This window comes from Carlito syrichta, unplaced genomic scaffold (assembly GCF_000164805.1).
Source record: "Carlito syrichta isolate Samal-C Ts95f unplaced genomic scaffold, Tarsius_syrichta-2.0.1 Scaffold267524, whole genome shotgun sequence".
Classification (NCBI taxonomy): Eukaryota; Metazoa; Chordata; class Mammalia; order Primates; family Tarsiidae; genus Carlito; species Carlito syrichta.
Genome location: NW_007211620.1, coordinates 137,348 through 150,760, shown reverse-complemented (window position 1 = coordinate 150,760; position 13,413 = coordinate 137,348). Strand labels below are relative to the sequence as shown.

The 13,413-nt window shown below is 35.3% G+C and overlaps 1 protein-coding gene across 1 annotated transcript in view; it reads right to left on the bottom strand.

Annotated features, from left to right (window-relative positions):
* Positions 1–13,413, bottom strand: part of GPD2 (glycerol-3-phosphate dehydrogenase 2) — a 152,970-nt gene that overhangs the window by 64,183 nt on the left and 75,374 nt on the right. Inside the window, 3 exon segments of the mRNA XM_008052218.2 lie at positions 8,133–8,296; positions 9,374–9,471; positions 10,777–10,901. Coding sequence (XP_008050409.1) covers positions 8,133–8,296; positions 9,374–9,471; positions 10,777–10,901 — 387 coding nt within the window.

The following is a 13,413-nucleotide window of genomic DNA, read 5'->3' as shown; positions in this document are numbered from 1 at the left end:
CTCAATGCATCTATGAGATAAACATCAATGCCCAGAACAATGAATGGCTGAAATGTTTTGCTGTGGACTTAAAAATATTTAAATATATTTGTTGAAAATGCACTAAAAATGGAAAGATACATTGCTGCTGCCTTTTAAAGACATACTTTAAATAAATAGGCTATTTTTTTTTAAATTAAAGTATGTGACAGACATAAAAACCAGTGGTGGCTGAAAGAAGCCATGATGTTGTAATCTTCAGTTATTTTTTTATAGTCAAAAAAAATTATTTGCAGATTCCCCCATCAATATCCAAAGTATCCATGCAGATTTTTAGCTATGATTCCTCTTCCTTCCTATAAAAAAGGGATCATAACATCCTATCCCAGTATACACACAAAGCTGAGTCTGATTTATGGGAAGAAATGTTTAGAAAACCATGCTCTGCTACACAAATGTAAATCACTGTTGGTAGTAGAGACCCTGCATTGGGCAAAATATCTGACACATATATAGTGAACTCTCTCAAAGCATACAGACTCAGAACTATATCCTTAATGTATTTGGCCCTAATGCCAGGCACAATGCCTGGCAAATAGTGGAGGCTCCATAGGTTTTTTTTTAATAAATAAGAAAACTGGGGGTAAGAGTGGATAGAGACTTTTGATTCAATAGCTTTTGCCTTTGCTCCTACGTCTTTTCAAAAAGGGTCAGTTGAGCAACAGAGTGGGAGAAGTAAACAGCTTACTGTGAACTCACCAGAACTATCTGTTCAAACAACTTATATATATATCCCACTATTGGTGAATTTTGACCACTGTTTTTTTGCTTTTATATACAGAGTACAAATATGAATGACTAGTATCTCACTATGCTACACCTGATCAAATCTACTTTTGTGTACTTTTAATTAAAAAAAAACTATAAGAGAATGAAAGCTTGGTATTTAATACATGCTGGTCAAGTGAGCAATAAACAATTGCAGTTTCCTGGCGGCTATTTTGCTCTGTCTCATCATCAGAAAGCTAAAGCATATGTTAGATGTTAGCCTGGGTGGACACAGTGTGTCCTATTTATTCAAGGTTTCCTTTGAAGCCACGATTTATAAGTTTTGTTTCTTAGGGGTACATGTCAAACTTCATTTAGCATTAGTTGGTATCCAGATACACTGAATAGCAAAAAGGCAGCATTTGGGGGCAAAAAAATATGCCTGCTATATGAGCAATAATGTCAGTTTCATTTATGTAACTCACAGAAAACAAGAGGAGAAATACAACAGGAAAGCTGACAGTAGGAAATTAAGATATGAACCATCCATTTAATTTAGAAGTGTAAACCTACATATGAACAAGGGGAAATACTAAAACAAATATGTTTTTAATGCAATGTCTAATTAAGAAGTGGATAATTTTAGAGGAAGTTCTATTAAAATGTTGTGGGTTTTAATTATTAAACCTTAAAGATTTTAACCTTTGACTGACCTGGAGCATGTTCATTTCAACAACATTTTTTTCCTTTATTTCTAACAATATTTGGCAAATTTTTCTGGAAGAACCTTCAAATTTTAAATATATAAGGAGATGCTCATAAACTGATGCTCCACTTGGGAACATTTTTATGAAAAGTAGTAATTTGGTGGACTGTAGAGTAGCCATAAAATTTACCCAAATAAAACAACATTTGAATAATGTTTTGTACTTATAAAGGTATTTTATGTTTATTAGTTTATTTAAATCTCAAACAGTCTGTGAGGTGTCATAAGCCTAAATGTATAGATGAAGCATGTGGGGCTCAAAAATGCAGTTAAGTTTGTAAACCCAAATCATCTACTTTCATACCACTGATTGTTTCAGCTACACAACAATACCTTGGAAAGTGGTTTTCTAATATAACTGTGATGCTCGCAATTGTGAGGCAATTTATCATGTCATTTTCAATATTTTTCTAGGACTCATATGTATAGTTCCACTTATAGTTCACATACTTTCAATGCTATGTTTATTCCATTATGTGATGAGGTCATAAGTTATTTATTCATTTGTCTCTTGATGTTTATTTGTGTTATTTTCCTTTTTGAAATTATCCCCAATGCTCTGATGAACTTTTTGCACATACATCCTGGTAGTCACATGAAAGAGTACCTACTTAGTAATAAAATCTGGATTTGATTACTGGAGCACAGGTACATGCATGCATGCTCAACTTTACTAGGCATGTCCAACTGTTCTCCAAAGTGTTTATATTAACAAATACATCATATATAACACTTTTTACAAGGTTTAAAAACAAAACTGAACAATAGATTATTTTAAAATACATGTGCATCTGATAAGATTTTTTAAAAGACAGGGAACCCTAAAAATAAAATTTAGAATAGCAGCTATTTCTAGGGAAGAGGGAGAAGAATGAAATGGGGAGTAGTTACAAATGGCTTCAATGTATCAGTTATAGTCTAGGTTTAAAGGTCAGTTGTGGATTCCAGGATCTTTACAATTAAGCTTTACAACTTATATATGTGTTGTACTTTTCTTTTGTATGTATGAATATTTACATAATTTTAAAGCTTGGTTGTACAATAATAAGGATCTGAAAGGGGCTGGAGCCTTAGAAATTGTTAGCAAATAGAACATTATATTTTAAATAAACTTATTATATTTTTATGTTAAGACACAAATTAAAATTATAAAACAGGCTGGGCTCGGTGGCTCAGCCTGTAATCCCAGCACTTTGGGAGGCTGAGGCGAGTGAATTGCCTGAGCCTGCGGGTTCGAGACCCACCCGGGCAATTTGGTGAGACCTCATCTCCACAATAAATCAAAAATTAGCCGGGCGTGGTGGCACACTCCTGTAGTTCCCTCTACTTGGAAGCCTGAGGCGGAAGGATCACCAGAGTCCAGCAAGTCGAGGCTGCGGTGGCCAGGAGCTTGCCACTGCACTACAGTCTGGGCAACAGAGTGAGACTCCAACTCAAAAAAATAAAATAAAATAAAATTATGAAATAAAAAAGTTTTACTGTATCGTGTAAAATTTTGATAACATTGAGGTCCCCAAGATAACACTCTCTCTTACCCAATAGTTTTTTGCTTGTTTGTTTTTAGCCACCTCACTCAGAATTCACAGATATTAGACCTTGGTAAAAGAAAAGGATTTGGTTGTTTATTCTTCCAGAGGAATGGTTCCTCTCACTAAACACATATCTATCTGGAAAACATTTAAATTTTCCAATTACCAAAGATATAAAATGATGATGAATTACTAACCCAATGGCCCCAAAAGGAAAAATTGAATTAAATATTCTAAAAGTAAAGTAAATGTCAACATCTATCTTTAACATGTACATTTATTTATACAAAGTACACATATGTATGTACTACTGTTCTTATATATTGTAGACATTGATGTCATCTATCAAAAAAAAGATTACAAGGAATTTGATTTTTAAAACAATACATCTAAGTAGAAGTTCTAATGTGTTCTTCTTACACCCCAGTGGATGGTCCTACGCACACACCACTTTGGAGATTATCATTCCAATTTACAAGAAGAATTGCACTAAAGTAGCCCAAACTTGCATAATGGCACTGCTATTTTGTTTATAAATCTACATTGTTCAATTATCTATTCAACCTATTTCTATTAGGCTGAAGAAATTAATGTATCTGTCTGATTTAAAGTAGCTAATAGTTTAACAACTCTGTACACAAATAGCATAAATGAGGATTAAAGGTAACATCTTTAAATTTTATTTATGTTCCAAGAACTCAATAAACAAACAAAAAACATAAGACCAAAAAAATCACCTTTGAGGTATTGGGTAATTGATTTTTTTCTTTTCTTTTTTTTTTTTTTTAGCTTTCATAGTAGATAAAATCAACACCTTAAAAGACTTGTCTTTAACCCAGGCTTTCTTTTATTAAAGTGTACAATTGCGGGTGCATGCCTAGAGGAGTAATAGCTTGTTTCTAACAAAAGAGTCTGGATTCCACAATATGCCTTTAGCCAGGGGCATCGTTCCCCAAAGCATACAGCTAACTGCATCTCCTGCTGCACCTGTAACAATTTAATTGTATAAGTCAGCCTAGTCAAGCATCTCCAGCTCATGACTGGGAGACATGAAATTCATTGTCATTATTGTCCCTGTCATTTTGGATCATTATATCCTGCTGCAGAATTTTCCTCACTTCAGTGCATTTTTACCTCCAGGAGCCAGGGATTATAGCTGAGGTTGGGGTGGGGGCAGGACCGTGAACTACATTTACCTCAGGGGAGCCAGAGATTAAATTGCCTTTGCTCTCTCACGAGCTGAATTCATCTATTTGTGTGCTGTGAGTTTTAGATTGGAATAAAAATGAATATTCCAGTGAAACCTGGGCTTTAATTCCCCCTTTGAAACACAGATATAACCAACTTTTATTTACATTAGGAAAGCCAATGTAATTTCTTGTAGGTTGCTATTTTCATATGTGCATAAGGAATACTTAGAGGGATCATCAAATATGAAATAAGACATCTCTCTCAATGACTTGACTCACAGAAAGGAAAATTTAGCCATAATTTTTGTTCTCTAGTTTTATCTTATAGAATTTAAAGGGGTTATTTAGTGGATTTAAATATTTAATGATTTTTAATTTTATCTCATTTTCTAGAGATGAACTAGATTGGATGACTAGAATCCAACTAGAATAGCACCAAGGGAACTGGAAGACTGAAGTTGACAGAGAAAGAAAAAATAAATTCCTAAGAAAACTGGCCACCCCTGGCAGCTGGTTTGCATAATCTCACAGCCTGCCAAGTCATCCAAGCATATCACTACTTAAACACTTCCTTCTGACTCAGGAGAGATGGCCTGGTCACTGCTCTCTCTGTCTCATAATGTCCTTATCAGCGGAATGGCCATGGGTCCATCTAGTAGGTCTCTGCTAGGAGATGGCAAAGGGTGAGTTAGAAAACACTAAAACAAATCTCTGTCAAAAACTAGTGAGTTGACTGCATGTTTTCTCTAACTAGAGGAAAAACCTGGTATATTACTTCCTATTCCAACTTTCATTTCATGTGAATTTTGAGAAATTTGACATTTATTTTGTCTGCATTTAAAAAGATAATAGTTATTTCTCCATATATGTGTGCTTTTCAGCAGTTAACAATAAAATATGACAACGGATCACACTTAATGCCATGCACAGAATAGCCACTGTAATTACTCCACCAGAAAGTATATGGAATTTGTTTTATAACCTTTATGGACTTTTGTGAAGGAATAGATTTTTTCCCTCAGCCTATGCAATGGCCATCAGAATTTACTAAGGATGAACTCTGCTTATGAGAAATTTAAAGAAAACATTTAAATTTTGTATATTTTGTTTTCAAAGACCTAACATCTCTGTGTTGAAAGACTTTAAAAAGGTCTTCTCAGCCCCTGGTTCAAGTTAACAGCAATGTTTACTAGTGTGTCCCACTATATTTTTACGTTATTATATTTCACTTTTCACTGGTGCTGATGTAACTGTTTAATGTATTATTAACAAAAGTTTTGAGCTAGGAAAACTTGTAGCATTAAAAGTTCATTTGATTACTTATGCAACCTTTTCTTCATTCTCCCTAAGTGAAGTTATAAAAATTGTTATTTTTGCTCACCTTAAAATGGTTATCTTATGTTATGTTTCTCTCACCTCAATCTATCATTGTTTAAGCAAATCAAAAAAATTATTTCAAGGAGCCCAAATTCATCTTTAAATCATTTGGGTGACTTATTATAGTCTCAGAATAGTTACTTATGAAGAAGAGTATATTTTTTTTTTGTTAAGAAAAATTTATCTTATAAGTTACAAGTTTAGACCTGGGTTTGTAATGGTAAATGTTCACAAGGGTACTCTTTTCCTCTCTGAAATACTTTGATAGCAGGCTGACACTGTAATATTCTTCCAGTCAAGGTGTAAGGCATTCCTTCCTTCTTTGGAACATGCATTTACTGCATTTAATCCTTTTACCTCCCTGTTCCTCTCTACTTTTTTTCCATGTCAATGTTCAATTTGAGCATCACACCATATTAGGTAAAACAAGAGTTGCCCCATATATGCTACAGTTGTGAAAATAGAGAACTACACTGTTTCACATGTTTGTTATGCTTCTCCTCAAGTAGAATATAGGTGCACCTGTGTCATTTCAGAACAAGGCCAAAAACCTTATTTCAAATGAGTAAAATACAATTATTTTTACTCCTTTGGTTCAAGACTTGAGATTTTACAACCAATTCCCAAATAGCAATTTGAAATTATTTTAAATGATAATTTTAAACTGTATCAATAATCTGTTAAACTTGTAATCTTATAACCTATAACAAGCTATGAAGATCAATTCTAAATTAAAGAGGTCTTTTCCCCTTGATTCGAATAGAAAAATTTCTTCGCATCACATAACTTAGGTTTCCCCTGGTTTCTCCATGTAGAACCAAGAAGAATCTACAATTCATAACAATACCAAACCAGCATAAGATAGGATGTCACAAATTCAGATATGATACTCACTAACACTTCTGTTAAGAAGATTCAGATATGCACAAGCCAGTAAACAAAATTAGTAAGGGTCCAGTACAGTGCATAGTATAGAAAATGAGTATCTGAGAGGGTTTGTGTGGGAGGGATTAGTAATAAGAGGCAAATGCCATGAACATTTCCATGTCAGCATAGGCTGGATGCTATTTGCAGAATGCCTTCTTACTCCTCCCTGGTCCAAAAAACCTCTTTACTATAATCACCCAATAAACTACAATGGATTAACATTAAGGGTCTGATGCAGAGAAAGCAAATTCACAGTTAAGGTTGTCCTTTAACATGTAGGTTCAATCAAGGGCACCAAAAACGTAGTTAAGTGGCCCCCCTGTGGTGTTCAGAGGCTGTAAGGCACTGCAAAGTGTGAATTTTCTAGCTTTTAATGTTTGCCTAAGACCCTTAACATTTTTCTAATATTGTTGTTCCTAGGACATTTTCTTGAGTTTGGTCCTTCTTACCCCCACTGTACACATATTTTTTGCATTTATGTATAAAAGCCTGACAGAGCACTGAATTGATTCAGAAATGTAACACTGAAAAGAAGGGAAAAAACCCACAAGGATAGCCTTGAGGACATCCCATAATATGAAGTATAAATATCAAAGTCTACTGAAAAACAAAACAAAACATCAACAAAAAACAATTATTCTTGCTAAGAGTTTAGATATCTAACACTAAATAGAAAAGACTATATAATGAGGAGAGTGGGAGGGCTCACTGAGACACAGAGCCTAAGCTGTCCTTTGGATTGTAAAATTTCTAAGACTTTTTGAACATGTACAATGATCTGTATCAAGCAATTTCCCCAAAAATGAACATCCTTGAACTATATTTTAATCTCTTACACTCGTTAAAAATACTAGTAAAATTTCACAAATGGCTTTGCTGTTTTGTAGTCTATCTGGAGATATATTTATGTCCTTCAAATAAAAATGTACAAAATTATATTGTACACATGCAAAAATAAACGAGAGAGAAAGAACATTGAACACATGGTAAACATACAGTAGGTAATGTCACTGTTAGAAAATGTCTAACAATAATGAAATAAGAAATAACAACTGAGGGCTTGGTTTAACAGATGCAATGCTCATCCACCTTCATCACATAAATTATACGTTCAAAAATTATGTCCTGTGCAAAATACAAACATGTCAATTTCAGCCTACAGGGCATTTTTCCCTAGGTTTATAACCCCTTGAAAATAGAGGTTTCATCTAGAAAACCTAACAGATCCTCAGCTGCCTTCAACATTATAATATATTCATAAGGCAAGTATTCACTAGCAAACCCATAAATTAAATGGCATGAAGGTAGAGACCATTTCTCATAATGGTGAGAAATGTACCAAACCAACCATGAGACGCAAAGTAGAAATCAAAGAAGAAATGGAATATGTAAAACAAACAATATTAAAGGCAAAACATTCAGGGAAGTTTTTCAACCAATATTAGAAAAAACAGCGAGTGTATGTGTATGCATGCGCGTTTGTGTGTTGTGTAAGATCAGCATTCAAAGTAAGGAAGCAAAACTATCTCATTAAGAATATACTAAAGAGCCATGAGTAAGAGAAAAGTGTCTTGTAAAAAAAAATAAATCACATACCATCATAGTAGACAATTGCTCCCACCAGTTTGTCCTTCTGAAGCATTGGGAAATGTTCAAGGGCTCTTGATTTGCTAAGGACATAGCTGCTTTTCAGGCAATTACTTCCCGCGACCAGATCATATAATTTAATTCCGACCCAGTAGTAGGGTAACTGCCACCACCTACAGCATAAATAGGGGGAAAGGTTCTTTAGAAAGAGTACATTATAGGCTGTCATCTCAAATCAGAAGATACTTTTCATTTAAGAAAAACAATGCATACCTAGAAGTGAACTGCAAAAGAGACAGACCTACATAACTGTTTTTGACACCAACCCAGTTGAAGTCTGTAAGTTAGTAAATCAATAAGAGTTTAAATGAATCCTCTCTAAGGAAGTGGTTCTCAATCTGGCTGCATATTAGAATTCTCCAGGGAAGGTTAAAAATAAACACTGATGCCTAGGCCTTATATGTCCAGGAACTGATTTAACTAGACTCAAGTGGAGGACAGGATGACTGAAATGTGCAACCATGATTAAGAATCACTGGTTTAAGAAATTCTAAGCAATCTATAACAAAAGAGGGACAAAACTATAAAATGTTTCACTCATGTGGTTAAAAAAGTTATGTAATCCACTTTTTCATATTACTTGTATTTCAATTTAAGGCAAGTTCATGCGTAGCTTTAACAACATTAGGAAAATTGGGTTTTATCATTTATAATCTGATGCCTCCTAAGTAAATTTCAGTTTTGGATAACTCAGACACCTAACATCACTCAAAATGGTTTGGGTTTCGCGTTAGTTACATAGTACATTTAGATTTTGCAGCAGGATATTTTTGGCTCTGCATTTTATATTCTACACACAACCCTCTAATATTTTTTTTTAAATTTTGTAGAGATAAGAGTCTTGTTATATTGCCCAAGTTAGTCTCCAACTCCTGGGCTCAAGTGATCCTACCGCCTCAGCCTCTCAAAGCTTTAGGATTACAGGCATGGGCCACCATACCCAGCCAGAAGTAAGAAACTAATAATTATAAATACAGAATACAACTTCCTTGCCTTCAAGGTCTGGTCCTTAGAGGTGAGTCAGTAGAGAGTAGTTTAAGAAAAGCCACACTTAAATTGAAAAGGATTAAAAATTAGAACCAGTTAAAACCACATTAAGAAATATACATTGAGGAATTATTTCCATTAAAATTGTTGTTCCATTGACTTCCAATAAGCAAATAGCATACAGGTGATATCAAAAGGCGTACTTATAGACTGGAAGCATTATAGGCAACGGAGCTGACAAATGAGGAGCAATTTCTAGTAGGTTGGCACGCTCATGAAGGGCTTCTTTTACCATCCTATACTGAAAGGCAAAACAGAGAAAATTAGTTTGGCAGTAACAGATCATAATATTTTCAAATGGCAAATAGACACCCTGCCAACTGATTGATACACAGAAACCTTCTACCTCTGAATGAAGATAGTTCCCTCCCAATCAAATTTCTAATAATACATCATGCTGTCATCCTCAAAGATATTTTAGAAACCTTAACTGTATTTGCATAGGAGAAAAACATGCTGTCAAAGCTCCCAGGTGTAAGATATTTTCCTGACTTGAGTTACAATATTATTGAAGCCATTTATCTTGCATCCTCTGTATTGTTTCCCTTTCTCAGTTCCCCATAATATTTTCTCTGTGTAAGAGACAACAGATTGTTCAAATCATGCTAAAAGTTTCCATCTTGCCTTCACTGAACCAAGCAATAATGCTACTTAACAATTGCACAGTATTTTACAGATTATAAAAAGGCTTTTGTCTTAACTGCTGTGGCCTTCATTATGCCTGCCTAAAGAGCCAGCATTGCTATTATTATACTAATTTTACTAATAAGAAAACTGAGGCTCATAGATGTTGAGTAAATAAGCCAGAACATATCACAGGTTAGCTGATTCTAAACCCTATACTGTTTTCTTTGCATCCATCATGATGCCGAAGAGAAACATGAGAAAAGGGGACAGATTCAAAACTGACTTGTCAAGAAAAAAAGGGGACAGATTCAAAACTTGACAATGTCAAGTCAGTGCTGCTGTGTTTTTCATGTACGAAAAGCAGATAGGGAGTTCAGCTGACTTTTTTTTTTTTACCCTCTGGGAAATGTCATCTTCCGCACTGCTTTGGCAGTTTTCAAATGGTGGCAGGCTGGACACAATAACGTGTGACACAAGAAAAGCATGACTCAGATCATCTTTTCCTTAAGAATATGTCAGTGACAATATGAGTTATGATTGCACTTGCAGTTAAGAGGATCAATTTGGCACTCCCCCTACATTACAACACTCCCCTGAAACTGCTTGCGAAGTAGCAATTTGGTGGCCACTGGCAAAAACCCAATCACAATTGTTAAAAGGCAACACATCCAAAAGTGATTTTGTAAATCTGCTACTTTGACATGCCTGTGTAGAAAAAGCCCCTGATTACCCATAAACATAATACAACAGGAAAGAACTGACACACCTCTCCTGAAAGATATTCCAGCAGAATACACTAAATAGGTATTTCCAACAGGAAGAAATGTTAAAAGCCATAAAAAAAAAAAAACACCTGACTTAATTGGGTAGAAAAAAGCATAGTCGCAATTTTTGTTTAACAACCAGCATACACAATTACCTGCTCAATATCCAACTTCATGATGGCCTTCTGAAGATATCTCACACCACCATGGATCAATTTAGTGCTTCTGCTGCTGGTCCCTGATGAGAAATCATCTCTTTCTACAAGGGCTGTTTTTAGTCCTGTGTAACCAGAAAGCCAAATTAACTTCTTAAATTACACAATTTGTATGTAATTCATTAAAGGCACTTCTCCAGGGTAGAGACAATCACAAGAAAAATTACTCTGAACATGGATAAATTTGTATTCAAAGTGCAGTACACTGTCTATATTATAATGAAGAGATTTTAGGCTCTTCCTGGGGGAAAAGTCAAACCAGAACTAGAAGCATAATAAACTGTGAATGAATCACAACTAGAAAATATTACATTACAATTTCATGGCAGTAACTTACTCTGGTGCATTTAAAGGGGCAAAGGAGAGCCTGGCACCCAATTCTACCCATGTAGAGTTAACTGAGTGTTGTTATGAAGCCTTCTGGAACTCAAGTACATCCCTCAATACAAGAGTCCAGACAGGTCCCAGTCCCTCATCTCTGATCCACTCTAATGCATGCATCATCAATAAATCTAGACCAGACCTCTTTCTTTTCTCTGTGCTGACTTCTACTGAGAAATATGTCTAGGTGGTGTCATGGTGGATATAAAATAAGAAAAGATATCCAAGATATCAAAACAGAGGAGGAAAGAAGAAAAATTTCTGTTATAAGGAGTTTACAGTCTAATTTAAAACCTTCTGATAAGACAATATTTTAGAATTACAAAGAAATACAAGCCAGTACAAATAAACACAGTACAGGGTATTCATGGGTTAAAAAAAAAAAAATTCTTGATAAGGTGAGGCTGAGCAAAGACAGTTTGGTTCTAAAAGTCATCCCAGCCCCCTTTATTTGAGGATTGCTACAGATCTCTTAGGGATTAAACTAGCTTTGTTTTGGTTTGTTGCAGAGACCACCCTGCCACTTCAGGACTGGAGATGACCACCAGTACAAGTATCATACACTGGTTGAGAGATGAAAGCCAAAACCTCAAAAGACCCTAAGTATACATCAACACCAAGCCATAAGGAATTTTCATGGCCTGGCATACTCTTGGGAAATGAGAGAATGTCATAGAATCCAATTACAATAAGAATATGTAACCGGAGCAGTTTAGGCTCACAAAGTTCACATAGGAGAACCTGTGCATGTATTCAATTCAGAGCCATTTATTACATTTAATACCAAAGGGTCGTTTTTATAACTTTTAACAGTTTAAATATCGTACCCAAATGTCATCATAAAATCAGGGCAATTCCCTTGACTCAAAAGGACAAAATATTTAGAAACCATGGAGAGAAAAGTAGAGAACTTTAATTCAAAGGCAAAAACTGCTAATGCCCTAACTAACTAGCAAAATAACACAAAAATTACAGGTATCAAAGGCCCAGGTCACTCTTTTTAAGCGTGTATACTAGAGAAAATTCTGTAAAATCCTCAACTATTAAAACCCAAACAATTTTTAGCAAAATTAGTATTAAATGAATTCAAAACTCAGAAAAATATTAGTACATATTTTAAAAAGAAAATTGACAGCCAAAATGCTGATACTGGTAGTGAATGGGGTATGAAACAGGATGTCAAGTAGCTCCCAGATCAAAGAGAGGCAAGAAAACTAAGTGCAGCAGAGTTTAACAGGGGCCACATTTGAAAATACAGAAGGCTCTTATTTTACTTCACGTTAAAAGTTAAAATCAGGACATAAATCCAGAATTGCATATAGTCAAAATTACATTTGCAAATCTGTTAAGAATGTGCTGTCTCGGTAAGCTATATCACCTTTTCTTAGTAAGTCCAACACAAAGTTCTTCTTATAGCACTAAAATAGATCATTTTTTCTTCAGTTGAAGATCAGATGAGGGAGTTGACTTTCAAATGGTATTTGATAGGCAGATTATATAAAATATACCTTTCTTTAAACTTTGGAATCATAGTCATGGCATCAAGATGCTCACATCATGAGAGACAGGGACACAAGTCAGAGAGGAGAAGCAGCCCCTCTCCTGCCCACAGCTTCCTTACCTGGACCTGCCCAAAAGTATCCCACAGACTGTGATGGACAGACTTCTTAGGCAGTTTCCAGTAATCGCAGCTGTCCCTTGAGTTGGGCTGGACCTAGCACTTTTCTTCTATTGAGCAGAATTCAGTCACAGTGACAACATGTCATTGCTGTGATTAGGTCATGAAAGACTGCTAAGTGCTGTCTTGCTAGCTCCAGCGAAGCAAACTGTCATAGTGTTGAATCCAGTAACTAAGGGTGCACCCCCCTCCCCAGTCAACAGGTTGTAAGGCCTCAGTCCAACAACCATGTGAGTTATTAGAAAGCACTGTAGCCTTTAAGAGGCTTGAAGCCACTGGATCCAGCTAAGCCTCACCCAAACTCCAGACCCAATGAAGCTGGGTGATAATAAGTGTTACTGGTTTAAGCCATGACATTTCGGGAGTAGTTTATTGGTGACATAATTCCCTGTGTGAAGATTAATTGCAACCAAGATAGAAATTTTTCACTATACCTGGAGATGCGGTCTTCAGGAAAGTCTGATTATATAGAGGAGTACGTGTTTAAGACAGATGGAGTGGAGAATTATCACTGGCAA